Source organism: Topomyia yanbarensis, chromosome 2, assembly GCF_030247195.1.
Source record: "Topomyia yanbarensis strain Yona2022 chromosome 2, ASM3024719v1, whole genome shotgun sequence".
Taxonomy (NCBI): Eukaryota; Metazoa; Arthropoda; class Insecta; order Diptera; family Culicidae; genus Topomyia; species Topomyia yanbarensis.
In genome coordinates this window covers 112369059-112385134 of record NC_080671.1, presented here as the reverse complement: position 1 = coordinate 112385134, position 16076 = coordinate 112369059, and the positions used below count along the sequence as shown (strand labels likewise).

The 16076-nt window shown below is 43.1% G+C and overlaps 1 protein-coding gene across 1 annotated transcript in view; it reads left to right on the top strand.

Annotated features, from left to right (window-relative positions):
• Positions 1–15864, top strand: part of LOC131679211 (fatty acid synthase) — a 46881-nt gene extending 31017 nt beyond the window's left edge. Inside the window, exons 3-10 of the mRNA XM_058959871.1 lie at positions 4490–5010; positions 5714–7380; positions 7445–7899; positions 9728–9873; positions 9938–11865; positions 11936–14380; positions 14441–14584; positions 14653–15864. Of these exons, the coding sequence (XP_058815854.1) occupies positions 4638–5010; positions 5714–7380; positions 7445–7899; positions 9728–9873; positions 9938–11865; positions 11936–14380; positions 14441–14584; positions 14653–14760 (7266 nt within the window). The 5' untranslated portion in view covers positions 4490–4637 and the 3' untranslated portion in view covers positions 14761–15864. The remainder of the gene's footprint in view (positions 1–4489; positions 5011–5713; positions 7381–7444; positions 7900–9727; positions 9874–9937; positions 11866–11935; positions 14381–14440; positions 14585–14652) is intronic.
• The last annotated feature ends 212 nt before the right edge of the window (positions 15865–16076 follow it).

Below are 16076 nucleotides of genomic sequence, written 5' to 3'. Positions count from 1 at the left end.
AGTCTACAGAAAATCCACAGTGACCCGCCAATGAGCCACGCCAGTGCGCGCACGCACACAAAACATAAAAAAGATCTATGGGCACTCTCAGTCTCCTCGATACACCACTGTCGAGGGGTAATACAATAACAATCTTAAGGGGGTCTTCTACTCGCGAGGCCCAAAAATTGGGCACTGTTTTGGGAATAAATTGTGAAGCATCTACTCAATGGATTTATAAACATTTTTAGTTATTTCGAAGATACATGTTTTGACTTTTCAATTTTACTTTTGAAGAAGGAAAGAAAAATCTCATGCGACCTTGAAACTTCTTTGATGACATTGATGTTGAAGCTGCATGGGTCCCGCTTAAGTAAAGTTGTAGCAAATTGGGTAATCTGTAATCAGAAAACTCATATTTTTTATGATCATGGTCACGTTGGTTATGTGTAGACGACAGGGATTTCTTTTATTTTATAATTTGTCAAAGTTATGTAGCGATTTGTGAAAATTTTCAATATTTGCGTTATTTTTTAGCCTATTAGGGGCCATAAAAATGAAATAAATTGACATTATGCAAATCCCTCTCGACCAAACATAGCTTCTGAACAATTGCAGAAAATATTATTGAAATCGGACCAGTACTTCTATGAAAAGACTTACTTGACCGCTTAAAAAACTACTTTCGGGAAAACGCTTTTAAAGATAAAGTACGGTGTATAACTCGATAGTAGTAACTTACTACATAATCTACTATACCGAGTCCGCAGAGCTCGCCTTCCTCATCACAAAAATGTTCTTGGCTTTGCACATTTCTCACTCTCTCTGTAGAACTCGGGCCTGTTTTGCCGTGACACCCACTTTGCGTTCAGAACGAGTTATACGTTCACTGTCGAATCGAGCAGCACATCTTTCGGCTCCAGTCCACAAAAGCTTGTAATATCGATCAAATTCCTTATGGTTGAAGATGCTGACTGCCAAATAAGTTGCAACATTAACCACCTGCCTGCCAGAATTGATGCAAGTGTTTTGGCGCTAAGGCCCAGATTCCACTATTCAGAGACTCATTGATGTTTTGGGTGTGAGCTCCTAAGCATCTTTCTAATAAATCATTAGATGATATACTTTCGTAGATCCTGATATGTTCGAAAGTTTCCGAAGTGCCTTTTACTTCTGCCCGACGCAACTTGCACCAACTGTCCTCGCCGGGTGAACACTTTGAGTGTTGGGGATTTTCGTTCGAGCAGTGTTCGAGGGAAGCCCAGATTGCATTTCGCATATGGTCGGTGTTAAGTCAGACCGGACTAAATGACAAATTATTGATTTCGAGAAAAACGAGCTTAAAGTTTGGATCGCAGCATCCTTTACATTATAATTAAAAATATATTTTTGCCACAACTCTTGCTTATTGTTACATATTTCAAATCTGGCAAAAATCGACTGTAGTGGAAAATCTTCTTTACCCAGTCCAATCATTACCTCATTTTTTTATGTTTTGCGACTTAGTCCGGTCTGACTTAACATCGACCATATGTTCTACAGAATTTGGGTTTCTCCGAATTGCCAGCTCATAAAATTTAGTTAGCTCGACAATTAATTTGTCCGTCAACTTTCCCTTTCTTTTGCCACCGATAGCTTTGTTTTCTTTCTTCAGTTTTCTGTGGTGTATTCTCAGAGACATATAAATTTAAATTAAACAAAGAGAAAAAATCGATTTTTTGAAATCACGAGAGTAGAAGACCTGCCTACTTTAAAACTGATGCACGACATATGGTTGATGATGTTTACAATACCGTCAAACCCATCATCATCCTAGGAGAGGGCTTTTAAATCGATTATACTACCAGTGTAATGGTTTCATTGTAAAACTTAAGTTTTCAAACAAAAAACTCTAAAATAAAAAGTTGTTCTTAACCCCCACCGAGTATTTTGCTTGTTGGTGCAAATGAAAGGGAAAAGGATTTTGTGAGCTATTTCACGAACGCGAATAGCGACCGCAATTGTAAAATATTTTTGGCGCTCAGTGCAGTTTTCGCTTTCTCTCCAGATGTCACACCGAACCTTACCACCGAACCAAACATCGAGCCATATATTATTTTCCGAGTTCGATTGATCACGCTCTCAAGAATGGGGATTCATGACTAATGTACGAGGAATTATGAATGAGTTCACGAGGCAGGAATGAATCCATAAGTAGTATTTCGTGTTTCATGAAACAGTTCACCAACTTGTATTAGCAAGGACAAAAGGGATAATATTTGACATGGATCATAAAGGTGAAATCGATCAGAGGTGTCATGGTTTTGTGGACGATTTCACGAGAACGAATATAAAATCGTGATCCATATACTAGAAATCAGAAACCGGATCAAAATTAGATCGTTTGTTCGAGATTTGATGATAATTTCTTCGCTCGGTTGGGAACAATATCTTCCGTGCGCTATTTCGGTAATTACTGGACATATAATCGATAGCATACCTATAAGTTAGTATCAATCTCTTGGCTTCTTGTATCAGTTTGGTCTCTAAGAAACAATGTAATAACAAAAATGGCCCTCGAATTATGGAATACTCATGTTTAAGCAAAACGAAACCTTCAGTTCCCCATGTTCACCCTACAATTGAAGCAAGTGCGATGAACGAAGATGGCAGATGCTGCTCTAACGAATTCACATGGGTAAATTGTGTATTTTTACCTCTAATCCCGTTATAGAAGTTTATATAGATTAAAAAAAATCTTTCAATGTGCAACTGCTGGTAATACCAAGTAGTTTATCGATACATACCGGCTCCTGTCACACCCGAACATAGATCGAGGAGGGAAAGAGAAGAAATGTTAGTCCGACCCTTGTAGTTACTGAAAACCTTATACACATACTTCTGCGTTCATCTCAACAGTTTTTGGGTGCAGCGTAGTTGGTAAATCGATAGCCTTGTACGCAGCGCACTTGGGTTCGAGTCCCGACCGCGGACATAGGATTAGAAATTTTTCATAAGAGATTTTTCTAAACCGAAGAGGCGAATGACCTTAAAGTTGAAACCTCTATAATCGAAATAAAAAAAATCCCAACAGTTACAGAGGGAGAGTACTTGTTAGGGAAATTATTAAAAATTGTACTGACATTCGAAAATATTCGGAAATATAGTGAAAAAATGACGTTTATACTGACCTTCAAAATTGTATATATTAGTAGAAACTAGAGAAACTCTAGAAAGAGAACTGCGGAGACTCCATTTTGGATCGATTGGATTCACGATTAGCTGTCAAAAAACGAATCCAATCGAACATTGCCATTGCCTATCCTTATAACATTGGACGTGTTGCCATACAATGCTGGGGCATACGTTGCCAAAAATGCTGTTTTTCTCTCCGCAGTTCTCTTACTAGAGTTTTTCTAGTAGAAACTAGTGTAAATATAAGTAATGAGAGAAGCGATAATTTGAAACGAGAGCACCGTTTTTCGTCCCACAGTTTAAACTTTGGGCCAAATAGATTCAAATGAATGGGGTCAACATTCTGCAGTGAATTTCTAATATAAAGAAAATACCAATGCAGCAACATATGTCGCGAATCTCACTTGGAAGCGTTTAACAATAGCTCAATTATGCACCGCAATCGTGGCCTGACTGGGTCAGAATCCATGGAATGGGCTAAATTGTGTCACAATGCACATTTTCAGATATCAGACTGCTACTGTGCTTATCGGTCAGTCAAATTGAACCCCAGAGCTTACGACAGCTTGAGAAATTTCAAACGTTGCGACAAAAAACTGATTCGAAAACTGCCAAAACAAAGGCAGCGATATCATACGAATTAACTGATTAAAATCTTACAGATAAGCGGGTGTCAATTGGGACTATAATCAGTTCATCCGCGTGGTATCCTGGCCATTGCTCGCTCAATTGAATTAGTTGAACTCGACACTTTATCAAGACGATGGCAATCAGAGATCAACATCGTTGTTTTTGATTGACTCAATCGAATTCAAACATGTCAAGTGATGACAACGCGACAAACATATGCAGTGATTTGCTGTAGCAAACCAATTTCAATTAATTCAGATCAGAGGCCGGGTTCGGAACGGTGACCGTCGTTATTCAATTTCCATGTTTCCTATTGGGAATTTTATTATACAATTTTGATCGATGGTGATGGTTTGATCGCTTCAAATTGTATACAATTTATTATTCAGCAATAAAGAGCACCCGATAACGACTGAATGGCTGATGTGAAGTAAGTGAACCATAGGTTACTAGGATTCAACAATAAACTTAATCTAAAAAAATTCTGTGAAATATCCTAACATCAATATTGAAACACTGTTAGAAATTGAATACGCGCCTAATTTACGCGATGTATCAAATCTACTATATAAAACAGGAAAAATCGCACGATCCAGACGAGACAAAATAAACACAACGCAATATCTTTACACGAGTCCATTGAAATTGTACGGATTCGCGTCAAATAATTAATTTCCTTTTTGTTTTTCTCTTTATCTCCCAACAGACAACTGTAGTTGACCAGCTAGTTCAAACAGGACAAAACCACCAAGTCGTCGATAGAGGCGCGACCAAGTACAGCGGATTGTACAGCCATTCCTTCCCGCGGAAAACGTTCCCACAAGAAGAAAACACGACGCAATCAAAACACAACGATGCCAGCTCGCTTCGAGGACGTTGCTACTGACACCCGGCGCGGTGTCCCCAGAGACCTGGGGGGATGCTACGATGGCGGTCAGATTCGGGATGACATCTGCATCACAGGCTTCTCCGGCCGCCTGCCGGAAAGCTCAAACATCGAAGAGTTCAAACAGAACCTAATGGAGGGTATTGACATGGTGAACGACGATGACCGGCGGTGGCCGAAGGGGTTGTACGAGCTGCCTACCAGGATCGGTAAGATCAAGAGCGAAGATCTGCAGAACTTGGACGCGGAATTCTTCAAGATTCATCAGAAGCAGGCCGAGTGTATGGATCCCCAGATGCGAATGCTGCTCGAGTGCACCTATGAGGCTATCATTGATGCGGGTGAGTTTGATTACGAGTTTTAGCTTTCTTATAAAAGGAAGCTAAAGGTAGAAGCATTATTCTTCTGAACCAACACACCAATCCGCAACTTTGAAGGTTTACGTCGAAACGAAATCTCGAAAATAAGTCACGTTGAGAACTTTTTAAAAACCAAAGGCATATTTTTTTAGTTAGAAAAACAAACTAATGATGCAAAAAAGTATTAGTACTATTATTCGGTAACCTACTATTAGTAATAACAAAATAAAAGCTCAGATCTATTTATAATCTAGAGCAAACTGAACTACGTTACTATCAGTGTAATACAACTTATACACATTTATGTTATGATCTTAAAATATGGCCACCTCCCGGTACCCTTCCTCTGTTACGGATGGTCCCGGATCGTTTCTCGTACGAGTCTTTACAGCAATGACGCACGTGCGAGTCGATTGATTATTTGCCTTCAGTAGGTACATCTTTACACACGTAAATGCTCTCATCAATTTTTGCTTCCCTATGTACAGATCTGCCTCCCTTACATTGGAACCAACTTATCCACTCGTCATGCTGCTTGGAAGATACTCGTACTCACGGCGTAACTTAAAAGTTGCAAATTGCGCTTTTTGTTTTCCCCCTCCCTAAGAAAGCACGCGTTTTTACCATGTTTACACAATAATCGTTTTTTTTCTTCTTTTTTAAATTCTATGTTGCTCTTCCACAGGCATCAACCCTCAGGAAATTCGCGGCAGCCGTACCGGGGTGTACATCGGTTGTTCAAACTCGGAAACCGAGCAGCACTGGTGCGCTGATCCCGACCTGGTCAATGGTTATGGTTTGATCGGTTGTGCCCGAGCCATGTTTGCCAATCGGCTCTCGTACACGTTTGACTTCAAGGGGCCCAGTTACGCGGTGGACACGGCCTGTTCGAGTTCGCTCATTGCGATGTCGACGGCTTTTGCCGACATGAAGGCTGGACACTGCGATGCGGCCATCGTGGCTGGCTGTGGATTGATTCTGAAACCGACGATGTCACTGCAGTTCAAGAGACTGAACATGTTGGGCAAAGAAGGTACATGCAAGGTGTTTGACGAATCTGGCAACGGGTACGTTCGTTCGGATGGGTGCGTTGTCACTTTCTTGCAACGTGCTTCCGATTCGCGACGAATTTACGCTAGTGTTCTCAACGTTCGGATTAACACCGATGGGTACAAAGAGCAAGGAATTACCTTCCCTAATGGACAGATGCAGAAGCGATTGATCAAAGAGACGTACGAGGAAATTAATATGAACCCTGCTGACGTGGTTTACGTTGAAGCTCATGGAACTGGAACGAAAGTTGGAGATCCACAGGAAGTTAATGCCATTACCGATTTCTTCTGCAAAGACCGAAAGACTCCTCTGTTGATCGGATCGGTTAAATCGAATATGGGTCATTCGGAGCCCGCTTCTGGTGTGTGCTCGATTGCAAAAATGCTGATTGCTATGGAAGCGGGAATTATTCCTGGCAATTTACACTTCAAAAACACCAATCCAGATTTGTATGGTATCGTGGACGGACGGTTGAAGGTAGTTGATCGAAATATGCCATGGAATGGTGGAGTTGTTGGTCTTAACTCGTTTGGATTCGGAGGTGCCAATGCGCACGTCATTATGAAATCTCATCCTAAACCGAAGCCGATCAGCCCGAAAAACGGCTTTCCAAAACTGGTACTCGCTTCTGGTCGTACTGAAGAAGCCGTTGAAGCTTTCTTGGACTGTGCAGCGAAAAATAAAGATGACGAAGAACTGGTTGGAATTGTCAACGAAATTCACAGCAAGAATATCCCGCTTCACGTTCAACGTGGTTATACCGTACTTGGAGGAGGCCAAGCAGTTCGCGAGGTTCAAGAGCTAAACGATGAGAAACGTCCAATTTGGTTCATTTATTCTGGAATGGGTTCTCAGTGGGCTAGTATGGCCCAACAAATGATGCAGTGCGAGGTCTTCAGCAACAGCATCCATCGCTGTGCGGAGGCACTTCGCCCGGAAGGCGTCGATCTGATCGACATTTTGACGAAGAGCGACGAGGCTAGGTTTGAAAATATTCTGAATTCGTTTATCTCCATTGCTGCCGTTCAGGTAGCCTTGACCGATCTGTTGAATCACGTTGGCATCGCTCCGGACGGTATGGTCGGTCATTCGGTAGGTGAGTTGGGCTGTGCTTATGCCGACGGATGCTTCACACCGGAGCAAACTGTGTTGGCGGCATACTGGAGAGGTCGTAGCATTTTGGACACCCAACTGATCAAGGGTCAAATGGCAGCGGTTGGTCTGTCCTGGGAGCAGTGTAAGGAACGTCTACCAAAAGACATCATTGCAGCGTGCCACAACAGCACTGATAGCGTGACGGTTAGTTGGGTGATATTCAAATATAGAGAGCTCATGTACTAATTATATCTCGTTTTTGTTACAGATCTCCGGACCAGTGGACTCGGTGACTAAATTTATAGCTGAGCTGAACGGTGAAGGAATCTTCGCTAAAGGTGTTAAATCGTCTAACATTGCCTTCCACAGTCGATACATTGCGGACGCGGCACCTAAACTGCGCAAATCGCTCGACAAAATTATCCCAAATCCGAAGAATCGTTCGCCGCGTTGGATCAGTACCAGCATACCGGAGGAAGCCTGGAACACTCCACTGGCGCAACAATCGTCCGCTGCCTACCATGTGAACAATTTGCTTTCCCAGGTACTTTTCTCCGAAGGTCTCCGGCACGTACCGGCCAATGCCATCTGCATCGAAATTGCACCCCATGGACTACTCCAGGCGATTCTGAAGCGCGCTCTCGGCAAAGACGCTACCAACCTAAGCTTGATGAAGCGTGCCCACGAAAACAATGTGATCTTTATGTTGAGCAATCTTGGAAAGTGAGTATAGATTCGCGATATTTCATGAATGAAATTATTCAACATTTATAATATTTGGTTGTAGAGATAGTAATTCAGGGTAGACACGGTGATGTGACCAAATAATAGCTGTATCATATCATCTCGAACAGTAGACGAGCATAGCGTAGTTGGTAAATCGATTGCCTTGTACACAGCTCACCTGGGTTCGATTCCTAACCCCGCACATGGGGATCCCTGTTGAATATCGTCTTCGCTTGACGCTCATCCGACATTCGAACCACGTGTCCAGTCCACCGCAGTCTGCCGTGTTGTATCAGCTTCACAATATTCGTCCCTTTATATAATTGGTATAGCTCATGGTTCATGATACGCCGCCAGATTCCATTCTCCTACTTGCCGCCGAGTATTGCTCGCAGCACCTTACGCTCGAGTACTCCGAACGCTCTACGGTCGACTTCGTACATGCTTCATGGCCGTATAAAGCCACCGGGAGAATCAGGGTCGTATATAGAGCGAATTTCGTTTTCGTGCGCAGACAGTGGGACTTAATCTGGTTACGAAGTCCGTAGCCCTATTTGCAGCTGCAATACGCCTTTTCATCTCGCGGGTGACATCGTTATCGCACATTACTAGAGTTCCAAGGTACACAAATTCATCTACAATTTCAAATATTTCACCATCTAGCCTCACTACACTACCACTACTGGACCCACGTTGTTTACCAGCGACCATGTACTTTGTTTTGCCGGTAATAATTATGAGTTCAATTCTCGCTGCCTCCCTCTTAAAAGGCGCAAATGCCTCTTCCACGACACGTCGATCGATCCATGTAGTATCGATATCGTCCGCAAAGCCCAGGAGCATATGCGATCATGTGATGATGGTACCGCTCCTCTGCACACCATCTCTCCTAATTGCTTCCTTCAGCGCCATGTTGAACAGTAGATTCGACAGTGCATCACCCTGATTCAATCCATTCAAGGTTACAAAGGATGTCGAAATTTCCAAGGTTACAAAGGATGTCGAAATTTCATGAAATCTTCGTTCCCTTCTTTCGCCGTCTGAAGACACTGGTACCGGCAATGAAACTTGGAAACCGGACTGCCGAAAATTGTTTTTAATTTGACAACCATGTGCTCAAATGTGTACTCCTTTGAGAGTTTTGGAAGTATGAACGAAGTGTACCTTTCATGTGTAGCAGGGTTGAGCTTACGATGCAGCAGTCGTACCTTAGCGTCGTCCTCCAGCTGAGCTGCATCTTTTTCGAAAAGATGCCTGGAGAACCAGGTGTCGAAAGAACATCTCGACTATAGATCGTAAACGAATTCGATAATATTGCTCGCTGAAGAATCTAGAACCACTGACTTCTCCGTTAGGAGGTGGTATGCCGTAAAGCCGTTGGTCCCCGGTCCATGAGTTGACGAGTCGATATCTAGCCCAATCAGTGGGAGTCGCAACCTCAATGGCGTCGGTGTTTGGCCTCGTAGCTTTTTTTTAGTTTAGTTTTATTTACGTGACTTTAAATTGTAAAATTCATTCGTCACGTAGGCCTCGTAGCGAAAATAGGCCGACGGAAAATAACTGGAACTAGAAGAACAAGAAGAAGGGGCGCTCGCTAACAATGAATGGTGTCAAACTTTTTAGTACAACACATCGATTTCAGTTTGGATTTAACTAGATCAACTAATTCGCCATTTTCCTTATTATAAACTAAAAACCTTCAAAGAATCTTTCGGTTTCAGAACCACAAGTGTTGCGAAAGAACTTGAACTTGATATTTAGTTTCTATCAGCACATCATACTTTATCTGTATACATTCGTTCTAATTCATTATTCAAATTCGTAGGTTATACGCTGCCGGTGCTCAGCCACAGGTCCAGAAACTCTACCGCCCCATTTCGTATCCGGTTGGCAGAGGAACACCAATGCTGAGCTCACTCGTTAAGTGGGATCATTCGACCAAGTGGTTCCTGGCCAAATTCGGAGTCGAAAGTAAGTTATTCTTTTTTGTTGCAACGAATTGAACCTATTTTTGATGGACCCCATTCTACCCTAGATAAATCCGGAGAGACAGTTATCGACGTCAATTTGGACAAACCAGAGGACGCATATCTGGTTGGACATACCATCGATGGTCGTGTTCTTTTCCCCGCCACTGGTTATATGAGCTTAGCATGGCGTACATTTGCCAAAATGCGAGGTGCCGATATGGATAAAACGCCGGTGGTTATTGAGAATGCCGTGTTCCACCGTGCTACCATTCTGCCAAAGGAAGGTTCCGTTAAGTTCGGAATCAATTTCTTCGACGGTACCGGAGCGTTCGAAATCTGCGAAGGTGGTTCGTTGGCGGTGTCGGGTAAAATTTCAATTCCGGAAAAGGTGGAGAATGAAGAATTAGATCTGTACAAGCTCGATGATGACAAGTCGGGAATCTCAATGAATACCAGCGATGTATACAAAGAACTGCGATTGAGGGGATACGATTATGGTGGTCTGTTCCGTGGCGTTACTAAGGCCGATGCCAAAGCAATCAACGGAGAGTTGAAATGGGAGGATAACTGGGTGAGTTTTATGGATACAATGTTGCAGTTCAGCATTTTGGGCAAAAGCATGAGAGAACTATATCTACCAACGAGAATAGAGAAGATTATCATCAACCCAGCCCGTCATATGGATTTGATGAGCAGTTTGAAATCAAAGAATCAGGATGTACCAGTAAGCGTATACAGAAACATCGACGTCATCAAAAGTGGAGGTGTGGAAATGCGTGGTCTAAAGGCAACTCTGGCTCCGAAACGTTCGGGTACACAATCCGCTCCGACAATAGAAAAATACGTTTTTGTACCACATTACAATGAAAAGGAGCTGGCTGAAAACGTCGACAAAGCCAAGTTAAGATCGATTTCCACCGCTGTTCATATTGCCATCGAGAATAGCTCCGGTGCACTAAAGGTAAAGGTAGCCGAAGCAAGCTTCCAACGGGCTCCGGAAAACACATTGGCCGGAACTGTGCAGGCTATTATCGAAGGTGAACCGACTCTAGTCAGCGATGTGGCTGTGGTTACCAACTACCAGCCGGAGAGTATAACTCAGCACTATGGAGATAGTGGTGTTCGCGTGGTAGCAAAAGACGCTGTAGCGGGAGCAATTGAGCAAGGCTGTCATCTGGTAATCTCCTACGACATGTTAGGCCACCCCGATGGTCAAACCGTTCTCGGCCATCTTCGGGAATCTATTCGTGAGGATGGATTTATCTTTTTGGAAGAATCACGTACAAACTTTGACGCTAGCAAGAAGGGAAAAACGCTATTCGATTCTCACAAGTTGATCACTGTATCTTACCAATTCTGTGACAACAAGGTCTACATTCTGCTACGTCCGGCGAATGCCTACGAACAACGTAAGAGTACAGTCATTCAAGTAACGGAGAAAAACTTTTCCTGGCTTGAACCTCTTAAGGCAGCATTGGCAAAGGCAGAGGAAACAAACACCTTCGTATATTTGGTTTGTCAAGGCGAAGAACTGTTCGGCGGACAAGGTTTTATCAACTGCATCAAGAATGAAGCCGGTGGAAAGTTCGCTCGTTTGGTATTCATCCAAGATAAGCGAGCGGAAAAGTTCTCGCTCACCGGAAAGCTTTATACGGAACAGCTCAAAAAGGACCTGATTTGCAATGTGCTGAATGGAAACGGCGTATGGGGAACGTTCCGGCATCTTCGTCTGGATAATCAGACAAACGCTCCGTCGCTACAGGTGGAGCATGCCTACGTAAATGCACTGACAAAGGGCGACCTTGCTAGTCTTAAATGGATCGAGGGCACACTTGCGCGCGATAGACCCGATCCGAAGGACAAACGCGTTGAGTTGTGTACTGTGTATTACGCACCGATCAACTTCCGTGACGTCATGCTGAGCTCGGGAAAGCTCGGAGTAGACGCTTTGCCGGGTGATTTACCAACGCAAGATTGTATTCTCGGTTTGGAGGTAAATTCACCATAACATTGAATTTCATTGAATGAATAAAACAAAAACACTTTTATTATTTCTTTTACAGTTCGCCGGTCGAGACTCAACTGGGCGCCGCGTTATGGCCATGGTGCCTGCTAAATCTCTAGCTACGACCTGTATCGCTCACCGCAATATGATGTGGGAAATACCGGACAACTGGACCATGGAGCAAGCTTCAACGGTTCCGTGTGTTTACTCTACCGTCTATTACGCCCTAGTGGTGCGTGGACGCATGAAACGGGGTGAGTCCATTTTGATTCACGCCGGGTCCGGTGGAGTCGGTCAAGCTGCCATTTCGGTGGCTTTAGCCGGTGGGCTCAACGTATTTACGACTGTGGGTAGTAAGGAGAAGCGTGATTTCCTGAAACGGACCTTCCCGCAGCTGCAGGACAAAAACATTGGTAACTCGCGAGACTGTTCATTCGAGCAGATGATCATGCGCGAAACTCAGGGACGTGGTGTGGATTTGGTACTGAACTCGCTTTCAGATGAGAAATTGCAGGCTTCCGTACGTTGCTTAGGACTGAATGGCCGATTCTTGGAAATTGGAAAGTTTGATTTGAGCAACAACAGTCCACTGGGAATGTCGGTATTCTTGAAAAATTCATCGTTCCATGGTATTCTTGTGGACAGCATCATGGAAAATGATGAGGATACACTAAGCCAGGTTGTGAAGCTAGTTTCCGAAGGTATCAAGACAGGTGCAGTACGACCTCTTCCAACCAGTGTTTTTGGAGATCAACAGGTGGAACAGGCGTTCAGATTCATGGCATCTGGCAAGCACATTGGCAAAGTTGTTATAAAGGTTAGAGACGAAGAGAAAGCTAAAACAGTGATTTCTGCACCAAAGTTGGTGGCGGCAATTCCACGAACGTATATGCATAAGGAGAAGAGTTACATCCTGATTGGTGGATTGGGAGGTTTCGGTTTGGAACTCGCTAATTGGTTGGTGTCTCGTGGTGCTACCAAGATAGTACTAACCTCGCGTAGCGGAATTCGTACCGGTTATCAGTCGTTAATGGTTCGCCGTTGGAGTGATCGAGGAGTTACCGTTTCGATTGACACCAACGATGTGACGACGTTGAAGGGAGCTAAGAAGTTGCTACAAGAAGCAAATAAGCTAGGACCGGTGGGAGGTGTTTTCAATCTGGCAGCTGTGTTACGAGATGGATTGCTGGAAAATTCTACCGAAGCTGAGTTTAAGACTGTTTGTGTACCAAAGGTTGACGGAACAAAGAATCTAGATCAGGCCACTCGTGAATTATGTCCGGATCTGGACTATTTCGTATGCTTCTCTAGTGTATCTTGCGGTAGAGGAAATATTGGTCAGGTCAATTATGGTTTAGCAAACTCGGCTATGGAACGAATCTGCGAAGCTCGACATTTAGTTGGTTTGCCAGGAACAGCCATCCAGTGGGGTGCCATCGGTGATACTGGGTTGGTGTTGGAGAATCTGGGAGACAATGAAACCGTTATCGGTGGAACTTTGCCACAGCGTATGCCTTCCTGTCTGCAGACGATCGATTTCTTCCTGCAGCAGCCTTGCCCGGTTTTAGCTTCAATGGTTGTAGCCGAAAAACGAAAGGCAGAAACTGGTGGTGTAGGACTGGTCAGTTGCATCGCAAATATTCTTGGTTTAAAGGATACCAAGAATGTTTCGGATTCCTCTAGTTTGGCTGATCTGGGAATGGACTCACTGATGGGTGCGGAAATTAAACAGACTCTGGAGCGTAACTTCGATACAGTGATGAGTGCGGCTGACATTCGTATGTTAACGTTCGGAAAACTTAAGGCTTTGGAAAGTGGTGGAGAAGTATCGGGAGGTGCAACAACTGCAACCGCCGCATCTCCAGAACCCAAACAACATGACCAGAATGGTCTTGGAGACGGAACGCAAGTCAGATTAAGTGCCGAACTCATGCCATCCCAGTGTTTGGTTCGACTTGAATCGAAAGCTTCGGCGAACAGCAAGGACAATCCGGTGTTTATGGTCCATGCTATCGAAGGCGTTATCACCTCTCTTATTCCGCTCGCGGAAACGCTACCGGTTCCTGTGTACGGTTTGCAGTGCGTTGCCGAAGCGCCACTAAACTCACTTGATGCTTTGGCGGCATACTACGTCAAGCAAATTCGAACGGTACAAAGTAAGGGTCCTTATACGATCGTCGGTTACTCATTCGGTGCCTCGATTGCCTACGAAATGGTTGCCCAACTGGAGGCTGCCAAGGAGAAATGTCGCTTGCTGCTGGTGGACGGATCTCCACGCTATGTAAGCTGGTATACGGAAGCCCAGAAGCAGCGCAATGCCAGCGGTGAGATCTTGCAAGCCGAGGATGAGGCTTATGCGTTGGCCTACTTTGGTATGGTCTGTGGAAACCTAGATTACGGAAAAACAGCTCATGAACTGATGACTCCCAAAACATGGGAAGGACGGTTGCAGATGTGTGCCGAGCTGGTTCGGGCAAAAATGCCACAACATTCACAAGAACTGGTGAGTTGTTTTCATTATTTAGAGATGTATTTCTGGTCACTAACAATATTTTATTCATAGGTGGAAACTACCGCCAAGTCGTTTGTGCAAAAGATCGTTGCCAGCCATATGTACAAGCCATCTTCTAAGATCAGCGCTGCTGTGAAACTGGTTAAACCAACGGAGAACTACGCGAAGCTCCAGGGAGATTACGGTTTGTCAGAGGTAAGTTACTCTTTTCCATCGGAACATTATAGAATAGTCGATTATTGATACTTTTTTTCATTCTACAGCTCTGCAACAAAGAGGTTAACGTCATGACAGTCAAAGGTGACCATCGCTCCATCCTAACGGGTGATTCCATGCTACAGATTTCCAAACTGCTGCAGGAACTGCTATAGATATACTGAGCCAGACACACATACATTCATACTCATTCACACATATGAACATGTCATCACATCACTACACTAGCAAAACCCAGTGAATAATCGTAACTTATTTGTTTCTGTATAGTCTAAATTTGCCCTCCTTTTCATGCATTATATGTACAATAACGTTTGTTTAGAACAAACTTTGGGAATATTTAATAAGACAAAATGAGATAGGTAGATCTATATTCTGTAACGAGAGCGCAATATTGAAAGGGAACTGACACTAGTGCCTGCATCAGGTCCATTACAAATCTAAGGAGTAGTGCCACTTTCCTTTGCTGGTCTTTGACAAACTATCTCATGATCCTTTCGTTACATTTAGTTGCCAGCTTTCCAAATGTTTTTTTCTGTATAGAAAGATCGAATCTACTTTTTATTTAGGATGTTGATCCGTTAGAACAACGGAATAAAAACCAAGCTTGGAAAACTACATTCCACTCTATAGGGTAGCTCTTTCATCTATGGTTAAGTAGATTTTAGTTTGCGAATGGGGATTAGATCCTTTCAGATTCAGATACTGAATATTGTACTACTAGAAGCTTGAAAAATTACTAAATAAATAAATATTTTACGTTTTTTCAGTGATACATATAAAGAGTGATATAATAAAATCGTTGATTTCGAAAATTACGCAACGCGTACCAAACTGATTCTGTCTTCTGAACTTACATATACCCATCGACATTGAAGCATACGAAACAGACAATTTAATAGATGTTTTTACAAACAAGGGGCATCCAGGTTTAGCTAAGTAAGGAAGAATACATGTATAACTATTGAATATAGCATTTCCATCTAAAACAACGGAATTTCAACCTAAACTATTGGTTAACGATACTCAACGTAAAGTAAAATGTGTGTACTAGGAGACACTGCGTCTTTCTGCACAACCTCATTCTCACTGCAGCAGGCACAATTGGATTCTTTATAGAACAAGCAAAGCACCAAAACACCTAGCACCACAAACAAATTGTTAAAAACAATGTACATGTGCAAAGAAAAAAAAAACAAAAAACTAAGGAAATTGTACTAGAAATCGATCGCAAATAAAGATTTTAAAATGTGGCGTAATTGATTTATTTGTATTCAAAGAAAAACACCTGGCATCAGGGAAGTTAAATTATTGGGCCTCTCTCGGGATGTTCCATTTCCTGAAAAATCGTTTCGCAAAATGTATCATTTCCAATTTCGGAAAACCGATAAACCACAACAACTGTTCTTTACAGTTATAGCGAAAAAAGGTTTTGTTGATTTTTTTGTTTCGGATTTTGCTTTCTTTAAAA